Consider the following 25035-nt stretch of genomic DNA (forward strand, 5'->3'; position numbering starts at 1 on the left):
CAACAGTACACATAATTATGCACGATGGATTAGGTAGGGAATGAAATAACGCTATACTCTGTTGTGCGGCACTTTTACAAGTGATGTGTGTAACATATCACAAGCTCCCCGAATCACACAACATTTGCCAGGCCATCCATTTTTTCCCTTTTTTTCTTTTCCCCCCCCTCGCGTACGCATTTTCCTCGTTACAAATCTATAAAACACACCCAAGTGACATTTTTTGCATACATCATTATGAATGATTACCAAATGAGAAAAGTAACACTCGATCCTTAGTCGTGTTTTAAGTTAACATACTTTCGAATATGTATATTGTTTAAAACAATTTCTTCTTTTTTTTTTTTTTTTTTTTTCCTGCTCTTCGTTTTTTTTCTTGCTCTTCTTTTTTCTGCTTCTTCCTTTTCCTCTTCTTAGGATTATCTTGTTTTCCCCCCTTCCTAATTACTAACCTCTCTTTGTTTCTCGTTTGTAATGATATATTTACATATACAATTAATTATATATATAAATGCATAATCAGTAATTTATGTATAAATGTATATGCATATAATATACATAATGTTTTTTTTTTCTTCTTCTTTTTTTTAATTTTTTTTTTTTTTTTTTTTTCCTCTTTGGAAAAGCTTCGCTTTGCTGGTTTGTTTCTTCTGATTAAGTCAGGCGTTTAATTTTGCTTGGTCAGTAATATATATATATATATATATATAGTGCGATATGTGAGGTAAACGTGTTATTTTTTATGTGTACACCCAAGCATGTAATGTACGCGATAAGTAATGTAATATATAGTGTATATTACATTATATATTGCAGATACATTACGTATAAATATTATTTATATATATATATATACACGTGGACGTAGTGCGCGATGTGAATGAATTAAAAATATACATGTTTCGTAAGAATATACTACACGGTGTATAACATATATGCGTATATGTTCGTCAATATGTATAATGGCACAAATATATGTTCACCCAAGTGTTATGCTATTATACGGATTTGCTTCGACTTTAGGGGAAGGAGCAAAGCATAATGTAAACAAATGAATGTATATATGAGCGCGAAGGGAAGCGTACAAATGGGCATAGCAAGTAAGCGACCACAGGAAGTGTGCTAGCAAGTGTGCTTAGCAAGTGTGCTTAGCAAGCGTAAAGCAAGCGGCCAGTATATATTTATAAGCGCCCCAGTAAGCGGTACAAATGAGCGTAGAAAAAAGAAGCGTACTTATAGGCGCGTGGCGCACAGATGAACACACGCAGAGCACAATACGGAGTAGAAAAAACGTTTCAAATGGCACGGCGAACTAAGAATAAAATAAAATTCCGGGTATAAAAAACTTACCCAGCCATGTAATAAATACGCTATCACGCGCGCGCAAAGTGTTTCCTATTGTAATAATAAGGAAAAGGAAGAAAAAAAAAAAAAAAAAAAAAAAAAAAAAAAAAAAATGCTTTGTACTTTGCGAGTAGTTAATGGTTGTTCATCAAACTCTTATAATTCTTTTCCTTTAAAAGCTATTTCGTTTCGGATTGCAGAAAAAGGTACACATATTGTGTTATATTAAATAGTGTTAAGTATAACATATATGCAATATGTACAATTTTATATGCGGATTGAAAAAAAAAAAAAAATAAAAAAAAAAAGCGAACGAACCAACCAGGATGAAAACTTCACGAATGTTTTAAGTTAGCAAGAGTGAAAGAAGCATCTCGCACAGTTTCACTTGTATAACAACTTTTTTCTTGCATTCATTTTTGTTATTCATTTTAGGCGATCATATTTTAGCAGCAACTTAGCAATCGTTTAGGCATCATTTGTTCCACTTTTTTTTTTTTTTTTTTTTTTTTTTTACCCCTCTATGGGAATAGGATGTGTGCGATTTTTATAATTTTTTTTTTTTTTTTTTTAATTACCTTTAAGAAATCTTATGGGTAGTAAATCACTTCAAAATAACGCATAACATTTTAGCTATTTTTTTTTTTTTTTTTTCCTTCTGGGTCATAGATGATTTATTATAGTTGGTTGTACACATCATTTTTTTTGTCATCATTTTATCTACCACATTGTGCTCCCGCATTTATGCTAAGTTTTGTTACCTTCTTTTGTGTTTTTATTAGTTTTTCTTTTCTTTTCTTTTGTAATTGTGATTGTGATTGTGATTGTGTGTGTATTTTTTTTTTTTTTTTTTTTTATGAACGTTCAGGTAAATATTAGTCTTTTTTTTTTTAGAATTGGCTACTTGGATGGATATATATAGCACACATACACGTACACATGTGATTTTGTACTTTTCCACATAGGTACATAAGTGGTATGCATATAACCCCCCCGTTTGATCTTCACAGTGGCCGCTCAGCGCAATGCATTGCTTGCCCTGGAGCACACATATGCTTGAATGAGTGTATATATATGTATACATATGAACACATCCAGCTGTGCATGCGTTCGGGCTGGCACTCTGCATGAGAAGCCTGGCGCGCAAATGCAGACACGGGCCGTAGCTCACATGGAAATGTAATAGGCACGCGTGCGGATGTATGTACATGCGCTGGTTTCTTTACCCCCTGGATGGTTTCAAACTATGTTTTATTTTTCTTCATTCTGCATCATTTTGCTTTACCTTTTTGAATTCTGCTGAAAAGTTATTCCTTCCAATAAAAGGTGCGCAAATGCAACCACGTCGTTCTGCCCGCATCGCCTTTTTTTCAATTCGACCTCTCACACGTTAGCCTGCTTTCAGGACAGTACTGCTTGTTGTCTTTGCTGCACACGCGGAAGCATGATCAGCATGGTTGCAAGACCCCTTTAGAAAAAAAAAAAATTCTATTTCAGCCATTTAGCCATTTAGAAGGGGAATTAAAACGTCAGCCATGCTTATTTGACATTTACCTCCTCTCACACCATGGGGTTGCTCTGTCAGTGAAGTTGTTCCCTCCCCCTATTGTTTAATATTATGCATTATTATTAAAACGTATATATATATATATATATATATATATATATATAGGGGAGGCGTGCGCATAGAGGTTTCGCACCGAAAGCATGACACCGAATAGGCGTCATCAGAACAAACCATTATCAGTGTCCATACTTTTGGAATATTCCTTTTTTTTCCCTCCTGCCAAATGAAAGGTACATTGAAAATTACGTACATGAGTGTTATGCACATAATAAGGACAAATCATCGGTGTAGCTATCCAATTGACGCGTCGCTCAATCACAGAAATTTCTCCTACCTCAAAGGAGAAGGAAAACACCTTTTCCATTTGTCATAGAGAAACATTCCATTTAGCATCGAATCGAAGAAAAAAAGTAAACGGAAACATAAGGCATTACGCACCCCGGTTAGAAATCGCACAATTGGAAAAAACTATGTACATAGTACGAAATTGTCTTTTTCGCGTCACTCTGTGAGGTCATCAAATGGGGTGGAAAAAGTTGTTATCCCGTTAGAAAGTATTTTGGGTAGTTTTCCTTCATGATCGCATCGGTTTTTATGTGTCTTTTGTCAACTCTTCTTTTTTAGAATCCTTCACGAACGTGAGGTTCTCTCCTCGCCAAAAAAAAAAAAAAAAAATAATAATAAATAAAAAAAATCCAAGAAAAAGCATGGACAGCGGAAATTACATTATTGCGTAACCCTTTTGCGCGGTTGCAAAAAAATCGTACAACTTAAGTTGTACTTATTCGAATGAGGGGTGTCCACATCTTTGTTGCTGCGGCTACATGTTTTTCTTCCCGCTAGAATGGTATATTATCACAGGGATAGATTCCTATTATAACATATGAATCACAAAGCTCTTTAAAAGGTGGGGAATTCTTTACGTCTTTTTTTTTTTTTTTTTTTTCATTTAAATTATTTTGGAACTTTTTACCCCACTTGAAATGGAACAAACGAGGGGTTCTGTATCACCAGGGTTATTCTCCTCCTTTATAATATGCCCATTTGCTGTATATATATATTTTGCTTAGACGCCTCGTAAAGAATGTGAATGACACCAGAGTTCTTTTCGTTTACATTATTCACGCCCGCAGTTCGTCAAATGGAGATGCGATCAGATGAAACCAAACCTCATATATATTTTTTTTTTTTCCACAGACCTCTCGTAGAAAATGTACCAAAAGAAAAAAAATAAACTTCTCGTAAAGTGGCTATATATACTTGTAAAAGTATTTGCGTGTTCATGCGATGAAGAAGAAAATTTTTAAATCTTCATTTTTTAAGTAAAAATTTCTTGCGGTTCTCAATATGTTGTAAGAGTATGTAAAAAAAAAAAAAAAAAAAAAAAAAAAAAGGTGTCGCACTATCCCTTCTTACGACTAAGAGATTGGTAAAGGGGTAAAAAAATATATCTTCAGCTGTGCGGTATATTATCCTATACAATGTGATACATAGGGGCAAGTAGCAAACCTGTTGCCTTTTCTCTGCGGATATTTCGGTGCGCATGCTTCGCTACGCGTGTTGCCAACTCTATATTTCTCATTACGCAGGAACAGTTTGTTCATGTATACTAAATTGAAACACTTCCCTTGGTTTGGAAAAATATACAACCCCGGTGAAAAAAAAAAAAAAAAAAGAAAAAGAAAAAAAAAAATGCATTTGTATTCTTCAATACCACTCTGCTGCTTTATGGGAAAAAAAAAAATAATATTAATATACCTATAAAATGTAGGGCAATTTTTCCTGTTGCATAAAAAAAGGAAGGAAAAGTGCCATTCGCGTTTTTGAGGAAGTCCTTTGTGACACCATTTCGCTTTACAATTTATCTAGCCAAAAGAACGCAAAAAAAAAAAAAAAAAAAAAAAAAAAAAAGGAAAAAGGAAAAAAGAAAAAAGAAAAGAAAAAAAACGAAAAAGAGGAACGGGAGAAACGCATGGCATATATTTACGTTGTACTTTTTTATCTACCTATGTTTGATCATCCAAATTGAAATAAATTTTTTGTTTGAAAACTCGACCCCCTTTTTTCCTCCATTTGGCTTTGAAAAAAGCAAAATTTTGAGTATTCTGAAAAATTGTGAGTTTCCCGTTGAACAAGTGGGCCAAGCAAAACTGTGTGGGGGCATACCACGTAGAAAGGCATATGCAAGCACAAAGAGGTTTAAAGGAGACGCTACAGAATTGTACCATCCTGCGAGCGCAGATAGGTAGATACGCTGAAGGCAAACATATTGTGTGAAGGTGCAGGCCGGACGAACTACATATGTAATAGAAGGGGGAGGCGTTCTTTTGAGAAGTCACCCTAATCGCGGCTAAGGAGGGGAGAACCATACTCCCTGAACCACGTGGCGTATATGTCCATGGAGTTTATCGATTCATATATTCAATTTTACATGTGCTTCAAATATTACATACTTTCAATTCATGTTCCAAGTGGCGGCCAGATCGATATGCCCCCTTTAGCGCATCATTTGTGTGGTAGGAAGGTCTGCATGTACACTCCACGATAGGTGAGACAAAGATAGAGTTACCACACCTGGAATTAACAGTCGATGCATCTTCTCCCCTCGATCCGACATTAATAGCCATCATCACTGTGGTGTACCCAAAAGAGGATCATTTTATGGGGAAAAGGAAATTGCAACGTTGCAGAAAACATTAGAACAGTTTATCCCCAGATTTGGAAAAGAATAAATGCGTCTTACAGAATGATGATAGATTACAACGGAGATGTTATAGACGTGGAGGGAAACGACCTTCTAATAAATCACGCCGATAGTAACGAGAAAGATGGAAAATATAACGTCAGATTGTTTAAACTAAAATCCAAGAACGACAAGTCAAGGCAATATGAAATAAACGACTCCATGTCGTCCGAGGCCTTCTTGAAAGGGTATCTACACAACAACTCCAATTTGGTGATGCTCTCAGATGACACTTTTTCTCTCTACGATTGTGAAAAAAAAAAAAAAAATACGTTAATAAATTTAAATGATTGTGAACCAAGCGACTTTGTATACTTTAAAAAAAACATAATTTTTATACAAAAGAATAAGTGTTCATTATTTCAAGCGAAGACAAATGGCAAATGTAGCATTATGCTAAATTTGAAGGAGCCTCCCGTGAAGGTGAACTTTTGCTCTCATATGAAAAACATTATATATCTCAGTACCAAGAGTAGAGTATACTTTTTAAAGCTTCTACATTTGAAGGACAAAACGTTGAAACTGAGTAATACTAACATGAGCCTTCCTTCAAAATCTCGACAAGAGGAATATGTATATCATTCGCACAGAAATGAACATTCGCAAGGGAGGAACGAGTACAAGGAGGTTATACACGTTTGTAGTTACTCCTATAAGGATGTCACTGTGTACAAATTAGTGAAGGGACAAGTGAAGAATAAGAAGAAGTGCCTCACGAAGCTCGATATAAGGATGCTAAGTGATGAGTTTATAAAAGGGGTTTTCTTCTTCAAAGTCAAACAATCTTCAAAGGGTTGCAAATATGGTGAGAAGTTGGCAGAGGGGGGGGAACATCTTGCTACCTCCAATGCAGGTGATGAAGAAGTGAATCCTGTGAATGATGTGAATCATGCCAACGAGGGAGAAAATTCCCATCATGCTGTAGACTCCAAAGAAACCCTTGGAATAGGTCAAAATGGGGAGGTAGAAATAGCCCATGAAAAACACACAAGGAGCATATCCCCCGCGGAGGAAGATGTTATAAAGCTGTACCTACTTATATACAGCGAAAGTGGCAAAGTTCTGATCTACCTCATCGATCACCTGAACATGCCCGATTTTAAGTTCGGTCTAGCACACGTAAACAAGTGCCCGTTAGCACACCTGGAACTTCCATTCAAAGTAGCACAAATATACAATGCATCTGATAATCTTCTAAAGAGAGTAATGAAACAAAAATATATTATAAAAAAAAAAAAAGAAAATTCTTCGAATTTTTCAAAATATATGGAACATATGGAAAATAAATGCGCATATATAAATTGTAATCTCTTCATTGATACAATTTTTATGAGTGAAAAATCCGCTGTTATTTATACTATACAAATATGTCATAATTTTTTAACAATTCCAGAAGATGGAAAATCTGTGATGCTGAAAGTGATGAACACGAATGAGAAAATCGTGGCCATTAAAGATGTGGAGGATAATGAGGTGAAGAAAAATTTGGTTCATAAAATTTTGAATGAATCTAAATTTTCCTGCTATTCTGATAGCGACTCTTACATTGACAGCGACATCACGTGGAATGACGACAGTGACAAAACGGAGAGTTGCGATGAGGACAAGTCGGATTACAGCGAGTGCGACGTAAGTGTGGACCAGGGCCATGTCAATAATGCCACCGGCGATGACGCAGTGAAGCAAGATGTTCCCCTTCCAGGGGAAAGGACCAACTTAGTACAAATGGTCTGCGATCAGCCGAGTAAAAATGATTCAGAAGCTTATGTCCCTGAGGGTGAGCACAACGATGTGGATGGCAACCATGATGGAAGTGAACTGCATAAGGACACTTCCGCCCCTGAGGAAGAACCCTCTGATGGAAGCAACCATGAAACGGATCATCTCAAAGGGGGCGAGAAACACACCGCAAGGGAAACCTCCCAAGGGGCAGACGAATTTGAAGTCACCACTAATGTATCAAGAAATGATGGAAGTGTGTCGAACTCGACGCGTGAAAAAAACGGGACGAACGCGTCGTGCAGTTCGACGCCTTCCCTAGGAGGAAGCGACAGTGTGCACGGCAGGGTGGAGGAGGAGGAACAAGCGGACGAATTGGGAGATGCAGGAAAAGTAAACGGAATGAATGAAGTGAATGGACTGAACGGAATGAACGGAATGAACGAACTGAACGGAATGAACGGAATGAACGGAATGAACGGAATGAACGGAATGAACGAACTGAACGATGATGTGGCCCAAGGGGGGGGTGAACAAAAGGAAGAGGAAGAGAAAAAAAGAAAATTGAAAAAGGTGGAGGTTACAAAGGAAAATTTTGCACAAGACGAAAATGTTAAGAAGGTTAAATTAGGAGACAATTCATTAGACGAGTTGACATGTGAAGTGACAGATGATGTCCAGAGACGTAGCAGAACGAAGAAGACGGAGGATTGCTTCAACGATATGGACAGCAATTCCGAAAGTGAGAGGAAAAACAACGATGAAAAAACTTTAGTTACCTCCAGTGATAAATTTCTAGCCTTGTCATCCATGATAAAGTTAAATATATCCCTAGGAAGATACAATACTATAATTATGTTGGTTAATGTAAAGGACAAGAGGTTGATCAAAGATACAGTTTCGAATTTGGGAAAAAAATATTCCATAAAATTGTTAGAGGTTCTTTTGAATTCTCTGGCGAGGAATAGATTTTTTCTAGGTACTTTTTTTTTCTGGATTAAAGCCATATGTAAAGAGTATAAAGACACGCTAAAGGGCAAGAAGCATCGTAGATTGGTAACCCAAATATCTCTCCTCGCGGAAAATAATTTGAAGAATGAATGTATAATAAAACATGTTATAAACAAAATTGATTTTACTGTCGATCATATTAGAAGAAACCTAATTTCAGACAATGGTGAAATTTTAAATTATCAAGATGGAACCATCATGAAGTGAAAATAGTACTACAGGGGAAAATGCTTTATCGCATTGCAAAAAAAAGAAAAAAAAACACATCTTGTCAGGAATGGTGTCTCATCATGCAAAATGACCCATTTAGCATTAGACGCACTCGTGCAGGGCGTACTTTATGGGTACCACCATACGTGTAATGCGCGTGCGTAGCAATTGTAAAGGAAAAAGCAAAACGTTGAATTTTTTTTTTTTTTCCTTCTTTCAGTGTAAATTATGGGAGACCAATGTGTGTACACAATTTACATGCATCTTTCCCAACATACATGTATTTGTCCAAGTATGCAAACAGTACGCCGTGAACCGCACACATATGGGCGAAAAGGGTGGTGTAACCCTAACAGAGAACCGCCCCAACTGCATACTTTTTTTTTTTTTTTTTTTTTACCATTTGAACGTGTATTCGCCTGATCATTGCCTGTTTGCATGAAATTGCTAACCGGAAAAGAAAACGAATACCACTTCATACGGGTAATTGCGGAATCATAGTTTGTGCGCAGTTAAAAATAAAAAACGAAATAATATTTCGTTTATATATCAGAATTTTATGTACATTTTTTAAGTGCGCATCTTCATTTCGCTTAAGTTTTTATTTGTTTTCCTGTTCCTATTGACTACTTTTTTTTTTTTTTTTTAATGTTGTTTATTCGTTACCCATTCGGTTGATCATTCGTTGCATATGTGTTACCTATTTGTAGCCTATTCGTTATCTATGCATTCACCTAATTAACTTTTTTTTTTTTTCTTAAAAATGTTTAACCTCCCCAAAGGAAGTTTTAAAAAATGATACCCGTAGCTTAACAAAGCGGAAGGAGCCAATGAGCAACAAAGCAGCTGTGACCCTTTTGAAAATATCTCCGCGTCACGTCCCTACAGTTATATATGAACATGTGCTTGTGCATATACGTGCATACAATAAGTGCCTGTTCACGCCCATTATCTGTACGAATTTCCTCCTTCCTCATTATCGTTTCCCGCTGCAACCCTCATTTAATGGGTGAATGAAAGAACAACTTGTCCACTCATTAATGGACGAAAACATGGATGAAGTTTTTGTGTCCTACAATGATATGAGTACGTCTATACGTCAGCACGCTTCCTACAAAGAAGAGTTAATTCGCCCCTTTTTTCCCCCATTTTTTTTTGCGCAAAAAAATAACATGGTAGCCTTCCTTAACCTATTTTTTAGTACAAGACAATGAGTATGCGACAAGCGTGGAATCATACAAAGATGTGTACGAATTTTTGGAAAATTCTGCTGAATCCGATTTCTACTATTCAAATGAAAGTCAAAATTCTAGTCTTGGCAACTCGTGTTCCACGGATGAAAAAAACATCCCTCTATTCTCCTACGTAAGTAATGATTTCAAGTTGAGAAAGGGGAAAAAGTATAAAAAATGCTACACAGCTAGCTACATAAATAATATGAACAGGTCAGTAAAAAAAAAAAAAAAAAAAAAAAAAAAAAGAAAGCCAAAAAAACATCTAAAAACATTCAAGGAACAGCCAAAAAATGTTGTACCAAATTAACCACCAATCCTGCTTAATTCACTCCCATTTCCTACCTCCGAAAGTGCTGATAACTTCCCGCTTAAGGCATATGGACGAGTACCCCCCAACAGAGATAAAACAAAGTGAGTCATCTTTCAATTTCCTCGCTAAATAACCCTACACAATTCGATATTTTGTGTGTGCACAGAACTGCTCGCTTTATACAACAAAGAATAGATCCAGCCGAGCTTCTGCTTACGTGCAAAAGGTTATGTCATTTCTACATCGAAAACCTTACATTATGTAACACTGTGCGTCCATCCCATGTGTTAGCAGAATATCCAGTTTTCAGTGGAAACCCTTAGGAAAAAACGTTCCCGAAATTGATAAGATAAACTTATCCTATAAGAAAGCTTGGGATATAGGAAAAGAAGGTATAAACAAGAGTGTAAAAAATGAATGCTTCTCTGTTTAAGCAAAACAGAGACACTATGTCTTGTCTTCTACTTTAAAATACCTTGTATGTATCATTTAAATCATTTTGCGCGGTGAGAGGACAGGCACAAAATTTTTCCATTTCCTTCTTTCACAGGTTGTAATGGATTACTCATTAAAAATATGTTCGAAAGTTATAAACAAAGAAAGCTGAATTACATGGTGTTAGATGGCACAAATATAGGTACATCACTTTCGTAATAATAAAAAGTGCTAGCTTTCTTTTGAATAAATAAACCTATACATGTACAGAATGCACATGTATCCGCATTCTTGCTGTTCACCTATTTAGCTACATTTGGTGAACGCAGTGTTTTCGATTGATAGTATGTCTATACAACGGGTATGATGCTCAAATTTCATTTACTGATTCACCTCTATAGACAACTTTTTGACGGTGTACTCTCACACATACCAGGCCGCTATAAAGGGCGTGACCCCCAATGTGCTACGAACGTTCAGGTAAATATCGCATACCAAAGGGACGCCTTCCTAAAAATGGAAGAGTGTGTTCATACCGATAGGTATCACTATTTATGGGCGAATGAACGTTCCACGCTCCTTCCAAATTTTAAGAGGAGGTAGAATCTACACACAATGCCTCCTTTCCTTTGCATCAATATGCAGCTTCTATGATCTAGAGAATGCGTACTTTATGTACGACGTTAAAAGCATCCACATTTTCAGAAAAATTAAGGATAAGGATAAAGGAAGAAACGTAATATTAAAAGGCCTAAACGATAACTTCTTTAACGCTATATTGGTCTGTATGTACGAAATAGTAATTTATTTAAATTTCGCCAATTATAAGTATGACTCGACAAATAAGCCAAGTAACAAAAAGAAAAAAAAAAAGGGGGAAGAGCGAAATGACAAAACCTACTACGTTAAATCTGCGAGGAATGAACACAATGCGTATCGAAGTAACATAAGGGAGGTTATATCCCATAATAAAAATAAGAAAAAAATAAATGGTACCGGGGGAAATTCAACTTTTATCCGTGAAGAAATGAGAAACGTGGAACCAAGTACAAATCATGCCGGAGACGGAAAAAACATGAACGCTGATAAAGAGAATTCAAACGATATCTCACTCTGGTCGTCCAATAATCAAGAAGAGTTTGGTTATGAGTACATCAAAGACATAATAAAAAAAGAAGAAAAGGAATTATACGAGACGGACAAAATGTACCACAACAGCAATGATGAGTACTCATCCCATACGTCTGAAAGCGTAGTGCAGTAAATATATGCAAGCTCCCAGAGCGGTTCACGGAGAGAATTTCACCTACGTGAACGATGCCCGAAGTATTAGCTTATCCAGGGATCACCCAATGGGAGTGTCCACTCAGGGGAACCACATATCAAAGTATGCTCACACACATACAGAGGCGATGAGTAGTGCACAAATATCAACTTTGTAATAGTAGAAAAGATGGGATGTGCAACATCTGGGGATAGGACAAATAACGGGACGAAAACGGAAAGAACACCCACCTACCCCCGCAGATAGATCCACTACAGAGTGCGCAGCGTTCGCATCCTTTCCCCTATCGTTACATCCCTCTGTTGCGCATATTCACCTAAAAATAAGTGCTAGTTAATTATTCTTCATATTTTGGGTACCGTATTACTATAAAAATTAAGTTCCGGCACAGAGCCGTACACTCATGCATGCGCACGGGTATATATAAAACATATATAAGTACATACATACGTACGCAAATATATATGGACATATATATATGTACTATGCGCGCGTTGTCTGCATATGCGCGCTTGCACACACGAAAATGTTGCCAGTGGCTAGAAAAAAAAATTAAAAAAAATAAAGAAGAAAGAAAAATGGCGCAAGCGAAAAAAATTTACGCAACACGAACGATTTAAAAAAAAAAAAAGAAAATAGGAGAAAAGGGAAAAAGAAAGAAGAGCAGTTTCATACCTTATGCGCCGAGGGCGCAAGAGGGCGGGGGGAATAAAATATATTTTACACACTACGGGGAAGCCCGTTACACGAATGGATGAATGGTCTAAGATGTGTACCTTAAACCATTCCCATTTTTGATGTACGGATGAGTATGCACATACATACAAACAAATATGTATGTAGCGGGGTGAGGGAAGTCGTTATACATTTGTGCACTTATATGTATATGTATAGAATACATACTTGTGCATATGAACATGGTTATACAATTTTTAAGCATACTCATCTAATTAGATTGAATTTAAAAAAAAAAAAAAAAAAGAAAGAAAGGGGAGGCAATGTTGAAACTACAAATAGATAAACGAAAAAAGTGAGATGTGTGGAGTAGGCAGGGTGGGAAGGGAAAGCGAAGCATGAGGCAAAACGTGATGGTGTAATTACGTAATGGTGTAATTACGTAATGGTGTAATTACGTAATGGTATAATTACGTAATGGTATAATTACGTAATGGTATAATTACGTAATGATGTAATCACGTAGTAACGTAAAAATGGTAAAACTGCAGATTGCGAAATAAAAGTGATTGGGAAGGCATAAACTCTATGGGGTAAAATCCATTCGTGTACAAGCATTAACAACTGTGTTTGAAATGCTTAAGTCTGGGAATCACGGATGGGCGAAGGGAATGGGGGTTGTGTTTATAAGTCGTGGTGTTATAATTAAATAGGGACAAATTTGTGTCGCTTTAAAATATTATTTCACAAAAGAAGGGGGGGAAGAGGATTATTTAAAACAAGAAGAAAAGGGTATGGCATTCCGAAATGTTAAAATCAAAAAGGGGGGGGAAATTGTTTATCATTTTTATTTTACTTATTCAAACAGACTGTTCTGAATTTAAAAGTGAATTCATCATGTGTGTATATTTTTTGCTATCGTCTTTTTAACTTCATGATGTAGTTGTTGTATTGGTCCTGTGATGGGAAAAGAAAAAAAAAAAAAAAAAAAAAAAGTGTGGATAAATGTTCGCATGCTGTTATGCATCTCACATATGCGAATGTGAATAGTACGCGTGTAGGCAGACGTACAAGTATATTCGTACGCATGTCGTCTCTATATCGCACGACGCAGTTGGGGAAGGGAATTACCTCTAGCGTTTTCAACTTCATACAGCTTTCCGGAATTTCGTGGTAATTTATTTTTTTTTCTGACAAAAAAGGAAAAAAAAGGAGGATGTCACCAAACTGTTTTATCACTGTGGAGAGACACGCAAAAAAAATGTATAGTACTAATATGCTGATGTATATGCGCATTTGAGAAGCGTACTAAACCACCCAAGACAATATTTTTCACTATATGTAGAATAACAGAAAAAGAGAGGCGCATATAAAAATTGCATTACGGTATTGGTTTTTTTCCCGGTAGTAATCATTTTTTATTTTCTTCGTTAACATTTGACATTCGTGCTCGTAATATTTGTACTCAACTTCGTACTCGATCTGTGATAAGGGCGATGGGGAGGTGACACAAAATTTTGGTATGGTGTAACGAATGAAATGACGATGAGGCAATTCTGCACATAGTGTGGCAAACTTACTTGAAAACGCGGATGGCTATTCTTCGGGTAATTATAATTAAACGTCTTCTTTGTGTAAAATCGTACTTTGTTCAACGACGTATAATTTAGCGTATCAAAGTAGCTCGTTTTATTGAGCGAGTAGATAGCCTAAACGGGGACAAAGGGGGGAGGGGGGAAATCAATATATAAAATCATTGTAAAATGTTAAAATTAGCTGACTTGTTCATAATTTTTTTTTTTTTTTTTTCACTTTCGTTTTGGCTATTTGCTCGTAACGCACACAACAGAGAGGTGCGGCAAAGAATGGATTAAATGCGCATTTACCTTAGGCTGCTCGAAATGACTTGATAAGAAAAAAATAACAAACATGATAAAAAATATAGCAATTTGAATGAAGGAATGAGTCCGTTGGCTATTGGCACTATTGCTACTATTTGTATAGGCCCTGGTGTTGTTCATATTTGTCCTGAACGTTCTGTTATTACACGTTGCAAAATTGATGCCAAAAAAATTACGAAAAATATCTTCAGGCGTAAACATATCATCATTATAATAATAGTGTGTCGTTCTATACGTTGGATGATGATGTGAATGGTCCGTTTCTGAATTGTTGTCATATTCGTGTCTTTTTTCTTTATTTATTAAATTTTGAAAGGCTATTGAAACTTTTTTGAAAGCTTCTTCCGTTCCTTTTTCTTTGTTCTTATCTGGGTGATATAACTTTGCCAGTTTTTTATATGCAGCTCTAATCGTTTCATCATTGCTGTTTTTTGGAATGCCCAAAATTTCGTAATAATTGTTTGTCCTTAATATTCTTCCTATGCCGTCATCCTTTGCCCCAACATGGCGTTCATGCAGATTGTTATGATTTGGTCGATACGTTGTGCTGTTGTAATTATCACTGTTATTGTTGTTTCCGTTGGCGTGGCTTGAGTTGCTCTGTGCTTCGGCGTTTTCCCTCTTCCGTAATTCCTCTTCGCATATTTTCACTTGCTCACTAATGTCAATATCGGGGAACATGCGCTTGGATTTAAGAAAAAGGTTCTTCGCATGGCTGTAATTCCCCGCCTTCAGGTATCGGTTCGCCAGATTGAAACATTCGTACGCGTCTTCTTTGTTCCCTATCATTTTGCTCGACGCCAGGGGATGGAGGCTATACCTACAGTCTCCTTCTAGTTAATGATCTTCCGCTTAATTTCCTCACGGACCAACTCACCGATTAGACAACCTATTAGCTGCTTCTGTTTCGACTAGTTCCGCGCGTTTCTCCTCCGTATGCTACTCTCTCCCCAAATTGCTTTATACTACGTTGTTCTTTTTGTCAGGTGTTTGGGAAATTTCACCCCTACGAATGGACCTGTGTGGACATACCCTTGTATGAATGTGTATATGTAGATGTCCCTCTCTCCACTTTTACCATCCGACCGAATACAATTTAACGAAACAAAGTTATGCGAACATGAGAAGTGGCATTAACATGTGTGCAATATGTCAACGGGATTCTGTGTGTATGAATACGGAGGGGGAAAAGAGCAAAGTGGGGCGTTCATGCGCTGGTATGCATGAGAGGGGATAACTGTGCTGATTTTGATAAACAGTAGCGCATAGGAAAAGCAGTCCCCCAATTTTTTATTTTTTTTATTCTTCTCTTCCCTTTGACTATTCTTCCTTTTAAATGTTCTTCCTTTGGGGAATAAACCCAACTTTGTGAATTCTCCTTTTGGCAAAATGCTCCCTCCAACTGCTGGATCACAAATTGGTTGTCTCTTCTTCTGGACAAGCGTATAAGCATGTGCGCATTTACATAGGTACGTATATACACGCTCCTTTCTCGCATATTTGTAAAGTTCCCTGGGACGATGTCTTTATGTTGCTACGCAATATGTGCCCCGTTACGCAGCAATTCTGTATATTCACGTAAATGTATATATATATATTCTTTTCCCCTTGTTGCTATTCTGGGTATACTTGTGTGGTATACATTTGTGGGTGACAAGAAAAAAAAAAAAAAAAAAAAAAAAAAAGGGGGAGGGAAGCATTCCTCTGTTACCCATTCAAGAAGATATTTGAATTAATGTACAGATAACTTGTGGGAGATATTAAAATATACAAATTGGAAAATACTCCCTTCCTTTTATATCGTGTTGAAGGGCTTCTTCACCTACGGTTCCCTTTTTATTTGTGGGTCCCTCATAAAAATATAAGCACGTATTTTTCATCATATATGTTCCAATTATGTGTATCTTCTGGATGGGTTAACAAAAAGCAGCGCAGTAAAAATTGGCTACTTCCGTTTGAAGGATTCCTGCTCCTTTGATATAAATGTTCGCATTAAATGAGGGGGGAAAAAAGAAAAAAAAATAATTAAGGAATATCTCCGAATGACACGTAAAAATGGGGGAAAAAAAAAAAATACCCCCGCTAAGAAAACGAATAAATGTACAGTCGCATGGCACCACAATGGAGTGAGCGCATGAATTTGTATACTGGAACATATAACCCCAATATGCGGATGTAATTCTCGCATAAGTCACGTTTGTTACTTTCTCTACGCACAGATAAGCTTATACGAACGAATCAGAAAAATGAAATATTCTTCAAAGAACGAAAAAAAAAAAAAAAAAAAAAAAATGCCTTTTCAACTTTAAAAAAATCAGCTGGCTGCTTCACTTTTGAGATATTTAACTTTCCCTTCAATGTCGAATGTATTAGTGCGTGTTTCTTGGCTATAATATAACAAATTCATTCATCCTTTCTTCCTACCTTTCTTTGTTTCCTTTTTTTTTTTTTTTTCCTATTCTTAACCGTTCCTTCATTCATTGTTTCATCTTTGGTATTAACTTATCACTTAGCTTTTTGGGAATAAAAAAAAAAAAAAAAAAATGTTAAGCGCCAAAAAACTCAGTAGGAAGTTTTCCTTATTTTTTTTGAGAAGGCAAAAATGGGTTATTAAAAAAAATGTACGCACAAAATTTTGACCTGTTGAGGGAAAGTAAAAAAAAACGGGATGGTACATTTGCGAATACGTATATAAAATAAGCTTAGGTGTACACTTTGGGTAGCATATTTTGGGGGGATATACCCCCTCTTTGCTTTGTTCTGTGTGGAACACCCAATTTGATGCGCCAACAGAATGAACGAATTGTTGTGTAACCGAATGACTTAGCGAACAGCACTGCAAAGGTGCGAAATAGAGGAAAAAGTGCAGGACAAATGCATACGTGGTAAACGTTGAATAAAGGGATAAGGTCATATAATATGTTTTGTATATGGGTAATGTCATTGTACCCCTGGAATTACACCTTATGTGCAAGTCCACCACGAGTTTGAGTTGGTGGAGTAGTTACTTATCATCCCATGTGGCCCCCTCGGTCAGTGTAGCTATATGCACACATTTGTGGACAAGGAAAATATCTAGCATATAGAAAGAAATGCGGCACACAGTTATGTGCCACCTATTTGTCAGGACAAGGTGGAAGAGGCGTACCCCTAGTGTGTGTATGTTATGTTTGTATATTTTCTTACACACCTTTTCTTATTTGGCTATCGTTGTCCCCCCTTTTCGTGAAAAGTTTTGATTTGCACAGGTGATAATTGAAATGGAAAAGATGTGGACAATGGAAGGAAAGGAAGGAGGTTGTTTTGCGCCCCATTGGGGATTCATCCATTTGGTATATATAATTCATGAGAAAAAAAAAAAAATATATATTTTGTTGAACTTTTTTGTTTTAAAAAATTTCGCCATTTTATAAAAAGCAACAAACATTTTTAGCAACATTTTGACGGCAATAAAATTGTATGTCGCAGAATATTCTGCGCAAACCTAAATTTGTAATGGGAACTACTTTGAACTATCCATTTCTTTTCTGCCTATTTTGTAGGCAAATGTTTGATAAAAAAAATTGCGTTACGATGTGTAAACACCATTTGTATGTTTTCCGCAACGGAATATTATACCCTTAAATGTGTTTTCTTTTTTTTTTTTAAGAGTAAATAAATGAGAGGTAAGTTCAATCTTTAACAATTATTTTGCATGTTATGTTTTTTCAAGTTTGCTTTTTTGCGCAGGGGGAAATTCATAATAGTGACTTTTTTTCCTTTTCTTTTTTTTTTCTAAATGTATAATGCAATACCCCTCAAAGATTAGCCACATTGAACGGGGGAAAAAAATGTTCAAAAAAGGATTTGGCGATTAATGGTGAAAAGTGCTTCGTTCAATAAGAGTGGAAGAAATCGATAAGTTGAGTGCACGTTGAGTACGAATTCAAGGTGCCGCAGAAACTATTTTGCACAACTGGATCTATAGCAGTTGCAACGACACACTTCGTGGATTAAAAAAATTTCTCTACATGGTCCTAAATGTTCCCTTAGTTTATGGAAAATTTTCCTTAAGTTTTGCTTATCTTATGGGGGTATATTTTCCTCTGGCTACTCTCCACTTTTTCCTTTTTTTTTCCCAAATTTCCAGAAAATGACGCCCAAAATGTTTACACATAAATTCCCCCCTTCAACGGAAAATTTGCCCAAAAAGGAAAATTTCTCCTATCGCAAAGCAACTTATTTTTCCTTCTTTTTTGAACAAGTTCGAACATTCGCAACATAGCAAGATTAAAAAAAAAATTAAGAAGATTTATAAATTGCGCAATTTGTAGATAAGTGCTTTTTTTTTTTTTTTTTTTTTTTTTTTTTTTTAATATTTTTGCCCTCTCCTTTTTTTTCGACAATTTTTTCGGATTTTACCCAAGTTACACATTCTAGGCGCTCTCACAGTTCTGCAACATCTTTGCGACACGTTTGCGGTTGTTTTCCACGTTCTTCCAATTCTCCTTCGGCACTTGAATTTTCATGTGAAAAAGCATGGCTTGCTATAGAGCCACGAGGCAACAGTTGTGTGATTTGTTCTCCGATAAAATTAAAAAGTTCCCCTTTTTTTTTTTTTCCAAAAAAAGAGAGACTTCCACATATATACTTATAAATGAGTATTAAAAAAAAAAAAAAAAAAAAAAAACTTGTAAGCAGAATAATGCCAATGAGTGAAAGAGAAGAAAATTAAATAGCTCATTTGGAATCATTGTTGAATTTTTTTCCCAATTTAACAATTTTTTCCCTTATGCCAACTATTTTCGATCTGTCCCTGAATGGTTTACTTTAAGCACAAAAAAAATATATATATATATATACATGTACACATGTCCCTATATACATTTGAAGAAATATAGAACACGTGGAGAACATTGAGAAAAACATTTAACTCATGTTTGAAGCATTTTGAGGAGTCGTTTTTTTTTTTTTTTTTTTTTCCGTTCTTCCTTTTTTACACTTTCCATTTTTTTTTTTTTTTTTTTCCCATGAGGAACACAGCATCCTCAAGTTTCTTTCCACGAACTTTTATTTGCTTTAAAAATGCTTTACAATAATAAGATTCGAAACTATATAGGCCACAAATTTTGACAAAAAAAAAAAAAAAAAGAAAAAAAAAAAAAGAATTAAATGTTACAGAAGAGGAAGCATGTGTCATACGTGTTTTCTTTTGAATAAATTGAATTGTTTGTATTGGAGCGCTTTTTTTTTTTTTTTTTTTTTTTTTTTTTTTTTTTACACATTTGTTTTTCGAGTGAAAATGCTCAACTAGCAATAGAGACCATTTTACACACACCGGTGAAACGCACATTCTCGCGGGCAATGGTAAGAGCGTGTAATGCTCAAAGTGAGTGTGCCGTTTGGCAATTGTGGAAATAAGCGAATGTGGAAGTGTGCTCAGGTGCGAATGTATACCTACATGTGCGTGGATGCCCTTCTACATCATTGCTTCGCGACCACGGATAGATAAGGACATAGTGGAAAATAAATTTTACAGGGCTACGGCTCTGCCAGTCCGCTCTGTACAAGTGCATTTGCACGTTCCTTTTTTTTGTTGTTTGTTTCAATTTTTCATGTCTTCATTTTCTAAGTTTTTTTTTCTTTCATCTTAATAATATTCTCCCATTTTTTCCACGTTTGCAAGGTTTAAGCCATTTGTGCCGCAACACTGTTCGCAACATTTCCCCACTGTATATATGTTTTCTCGTGTGGGGAGAGTGAGCAACGAGCCACACTGTATTTTTCTTATCAACATATGGGTACACCTGTTGTGTTAATATTTTTCGTGAACGCCATTAATGTGCATTCCCTGTGCAGTTGTAAAGATTTGCGTCTGCATACGGTGATGAGCTTTCCACTGAGGGGTGATGTTTCGCCCATTTTCAGCTAGCTCAACCTTCCGTCCTGTGAGCACGCCGAAGTGTGCATCAATATATACGCGCCCTCATATATGCATCCGAGTTGACTCCACCTATAGCGCTTTAGACGTTATAACATGGGTGAATGTTAATTTTGTTTTAAATTAAAGAAAGGACCCCTCAAAATGTAATTAGACTTTTTTATTTGCCTCTTCCCTCTCTCACCTTTTTTTTTTTTTTTTTTGTGTACTTTTCTTTTTCCTAAATTGTTCATAAAATGCTGAGCTTACTTTATGTGTTGTGGCTCATGCTGATGAATATTTTTTTTCAGTATGACTGGCATAGGAAGAAGATTTTAAGCGAGTTGGGGAATTATAACGTCAAATTGGTGAAGAGAAAAAGTCGTATTTTATCAGACAGCAAGACAGGTCGAATAAACTTTTTGGATGAAATTAAAGAAAGCTATCGACCGTTGTTTGACGTGTACGAGTTGTCGGCCAAATTTGAAAAATTAAGAAATACCAAGGAGAAAGAGGAAGAAAAAAGAGGACGACAAAAACAAAAACAAAAAAAAAAAAAAAAAAAAAAAAAAAAAAATGACCATATAGAAGAGGAGGAACAGGACAAAAAGACGCCCTCCTTAAACCTAATCCAATTGTCTTCTACACAATCTGATGAGACTGAACATATTAAAAAAAGAATTTCCAAACCATTCCCAATTGCTCTAGCACACAGGAGAAAACCAATTAGCATAAAGAAACATGCTGCTGATTCAATACACATGTTGAATGATGGGAAGTCGGATAAAGAAGGAGATGCACGAATGAATGTGAATAATGACGCAGATGTATTTACCAAATTAGTTAACGAAGGAAATATAGAAGACTTCGGTAAGTTGGGGGAAGACGAACAGGGGGAAACGAAGGAAAGAAACCTGAAGAGTCAATCTTTCCAGGGTGATGATACGGAAGAAGTGAATTCGGTCGTTAAGGAGGGGCGACATTCCAATGAGAGGAAGAGGGAGGATAAGAACGATGATGAAGATGATCAAGACGTCGAAGGCAAAGCGGATCAGGAAACGATTCAAAAAACGGATCAGAGAGCAGAGCAGGAAGCCAATCAGAGAGCAGTGCAGGAAACCAATCAGAGAGAAGAGCAGGAAGCCAATCAGAGAGAAGAGCAGGAAGCCAATCAGAGAGAAGAGCAGGAAGCTGATGAGGAATCCAATCAGAGAGCAGAGCAGGAAGCCAATCAGAGAGAAGAGCAGGAAGCTGATGAGGAATCCAATCAGAGAGCAGAGCAGGAAGCTGATGAGGAATCCAATCAGAGAGCAGAGCAGGAAGCTGATGAGGAAGCCGATCAGGAGGCGGAATACGAACTAAAAGAAGGAGAAAACGTCGCACAACAGGATATCATAGTACAAGAATTTGATCACTACAAAATCGTCACAAACTCTCATGATATCCTTAACGACATCTATGTTGATGCATCAGATATTTCGAAACTGAGCATTGGAAGCATAAATATAGCTTACAGCGAACAGAACAAAACTTCCTTCACGCACCAGAGACACATAGTTTTAAATAACAGGGGAAATAAAAAATATAGAGTTGTTTTGATGACAAAGAATCCCAAATTTACCGAATTGGAAGATGAAGAAAGTGAAAACGCTGCGACCAATACATTCATTGAGAAAGAGAAGGTGGAAAGGAAAAAGACATCAGATGGTCATGGTGAAGAAGATAACGACCGAACTAATTTGTATGGGGGGAAAGGTACACTCGATTTTAGTAAGGCTTATCGGAACAATAGGAAGGGTAGCGGTAGACAGGTGGGAAATCCCAATGTGGAAATGTACAGCGCTGGTGATACCAGTGGGGGTGGCATAAGGGGAACGATAAACCGGCTCTTCAGCTTTTTATCCTTTAAGGGGAATCCAGATGAATCTGCCAGTGGTACGGATCCATCGAAGGACAGTGGCGGAAGGAGTGGAGACAATGAGGATCAAAAGGGAAACGCTAACGAAGGAGGTAACCGCCATGGTTCCATCCCCCAGGATGATCGTACGCATGACTTGAACGAAATTTTGAGTGTCGACAAGCTGGTGGACCAGTACCTGTTAAACCTGAAAAACAACACGCCCGACAAGCAAGAGCTAATATTGGTTTTGAGAGGAGATTTGGATTTGCATTCACCATACATGAAATTGGTTATTAAAAGAAGTAACGCGAAATTTGAGCAACACATAAAGAGAAATTTCGAGCAAATAGACAAAATAGTTTATGATATTTCATCGCCCATAAACTTTCTGTGTTTCTTTGTGCCAACGATTTTTGACATGAACAACTTTCACTTGTTGAAGGAGGCGCTGATGGTGTTGCACAAGGAGTTGGAGAGATACATGGAGAACTGGAGCTTCTCCAATACGTACGTAACCTTGGACGCGCCACAAATTCAGGGCGATGGTAGTGGTGCTTCGGCGGATTGGAGAAATGATAGTCAGAAGAAGGATGCACCCGTTGAGGGCGGTGCAGGAAGCCAAGCAGATCATCATGGAAATGATCACGCGGAAGGATCCCAATACAGGAAGGGAAGAAAATTCATCAAGAAGAAAAAAAAATTGTACAACGGTAAGTACTCATTTCTACGCAAAATCTGGAGCTTCGACACAATCAGTGCATTCGCTGCAAAAATGAAGAAGAAAAACACGGATATAGAAAATGAAATTCTAAACTTCCTACCCAAGGAGTTGAGGGAGTATTCTACGTGGAATCTGTCCGTCATCCGGGTATTCAATGCGTGGTTTCTAGCAGGCTATGGAAACAAAAATGTGAAAGTGTGTATAATAGACTCTGGAATCGATAAGAATCACGTAGATCTAATGAAAAATGTTTACATCCCTGAATATTCTGAACAATACGAAATGACGGAAGATTTTTACGACTTTATGGTGAAAAATCCAACAGACTCCTCTGGGCATGGGACACATGTTACAGGAATTGTCGGTGGAGTAGCCAATGGTTTAGGCATGGTTGGTGTAGCACCCGATGTTACTTTAATATCCTTACGGTTTATTGATGGAGTGAAGTATGGAGGAAGTTTCCATGCCATTAAAGCAATTAACGTTTGTATTTTAAATAAAACCCCCATCATCAATGCCAGTTGGGGATCTAACAAATATGATGCCAATATTTACCTTGCTGTGCAAAGGCTAAAATACACCTTTAACGGCAAGGGTACCGTTTTGGTCACTGCTGCTGGTAACGAGAACAAGAACAATGATGAGCATCCCTTATATCCCTCCAATTTTAAGTTACCTCACGTATACAGGTACTTTTTCCCACTATATGCGAACCCATTTCTACGTCTTCAAAATTTATTTCTTTTATTTTCTGCTTGAAAATCTGTCTGGAATTTCTTTCCATTTTCTTTTTTTTTTCCACTTCCATTCACCCCCCACACATACACACATACACACATACACACATACACACATACACACACACATACACACATACATACAAACACACACCCTTTTATACCCCCATGCAGCGTTGCCTCTATCAGCAAGAACTTTGAAATTTCTCCCTTCTCAAACTACGGAGTGAAAAGCGTGCACATCATGGCACCGGGCCACCACATATACTCCACGACGCCAAACAATTCGTACAAAATAAATACGGGCACCTCGATGGCAGCCCCGCATGTGTGTGGAGTGAATGCCTTAATCTACTCAGTGTGTTACAACCAAGGGTTCATTCCATCCGCAGAAGAAGTATTAGATATATTAACTAGGACAGCTATAAAAATTATCTCACGAAGAAGAAGAACAATTAATGACAGTTTGGTGAATGCAGAAGCAGCTGTGCTCACAACATTGTTAGGAGGGCTGTGGATGCAGATGGACTGTCATTTTGTTAAGTTCAATTTGGAGAGTGGAAAAAAAAAACACATCCCCGTTGTATTTTCAGCATATAAAAAAGGAATATACGAAACAGACATTGTTATAGCAGTTATATCTACAGAGGAGAACTCCAATGTATATGGTGAAATTTTAATACCTATAAGAATAGTAACAGATCCCAAAGTAGACAATTTTAAGGAATCCCCCCGAACTGGGAAAAAAATGATAATAGATGAGAATGAAGCAAGTCATGATGAAGTACTATCCTATATTTGTGAAAATGCCTTATACAATTTGTATGAGATGGATAGTAATTTCCTTGTAACTTCCTTAGTTCTATTCTTTGTAGCGTTTATTTTGATGGTCGTCGGAACGATTATATTTATAAAGAGAAAGCGTCACAGCAAATACTGCGACGATGAAGACCATTATCACAATATCTTGAGGAGCAGTGTCCTCGAACAACACCACATTTTAGGCAATACCACAAACCAACAACTTGAAGTAGCCAAACGTAACCATGCAGAAAAAATGAGACACAGCGTCCGATTCAGTCTTCTGATGGGCAAACAAAACGCATGTCTCTTCAAGGAAAGGGCATCCCAAAGGTTAAATTTCTAGATTTAGGCCAGTTCGGTAAAAAAAAAAAAAAAAAAAAAAAAAAAAAAAAAAAAAAAAAACCTTCTAGAATTTACCCACAACAAATTCACCATTAACACGCTGGAGCAGAAAGTGTGGGTGTGAAATGCAAATAAGAAAAGTCCAAACAATTGACCAGAATATGAGGACATCACATAAGAGGCAGAGCGTATCCCTT

General features: G+C 36.8%; 4 protein-coding genes across 4 annotated transcripts; 3 read left to right on the forward strand and 1 right to left on the reverse strand.

Moving 5' to 3' along the window:
- Positions 1-5660: 5660 nt before the first annotated feature.
- PKNH_0934800 (conserved Plasmodium protein, unknown function) lies at positions 5661-8591 on the forward strand (the record flags this gene model as incomplete). The annotated part of the gene is made up of 1 exon (XM_002259337.1): positions 5661-8591. One exon carries the CDS (start codon positions 5661-5663, stop codon positions 8589-8591), a length of 2931 nt encoding a protein of 976 aa, XP_002259373.1.
- A 1016-nt stretch (positions 8592-9607) lies between these two features.
- On the forward strand, positions 9608-11838 carry PKNH_0934900 (armadillo-interacting protein AIP, putative; the record flags this gene model as incomplete). Its single annotated transcript, XM_002259338.1, has 7 exons — positions 9608-9680; positions 9796-10039; positions 10181-10240; positions 10431-10531; positions 10690-10776; positions 10976-11054; positions 11220-11838. The coding sequence occupies 7 exons, from the start codon at positions 9608-9610 to the stop codon at positions 11836-11838; spliced, it is 1263 nt and encodes a 420-aa protein (XP_002259374.1).
- Positions 11839-13449: 1611 nt separating this feature from the next.
- PKNH_0935000 (DnaJ protein, putative) lies at positions 13450-15224 on the reverse strand (the record flags this gene model as incomplete). Its single annotated transcript, XM_002259339.1, has 5 exons — positions 13450-13491; positions 13666-13724; positions 13920-14016; positions 14115-14243; positions 14421-15224. 5 exons carry the CDS (start codon positions 15222-15224, stop codon positions 13450-13452), a joined length of 1131 nt encoding a protein of 376 aa, XP_002259375.1.
- A 5367-nt stretch (positions 15225-20591) lies between these two features.
- PKNH_0935100 (subtilisin-like protease 2, putative) lies at positions 20592-24839 on the forward strand (the record flags this gene model as incomplete). Its single annotated transcript, XM_002259340.1, has 2 exons — positions 20592-23644; positions 23867-24839. 2 exons carry the CDS (start codon positions 20592-20594, stop codon positions 24837-24839), a joined length of 4026 nt encoding a protein of 1341 aa, XP_002259376.1.
- Between the last annotated feature and the right edge of the window lie 196 nt (positions 24840-25035).

The sequence above is a fragment of the Plasmodium knowlesi genome, assembly GCF_000006355.2.
Source record: "Plasmodium knowlesi strain H genome assembly, chromosome: 9".
In the NCBI taxonomy this organism is placed as follows: Eukaryota; Apicomplexa; class Aconoidasida; order Haemosporida; family Plasmodiidae; genus Plasmodium; species Plasmodium knowlesi.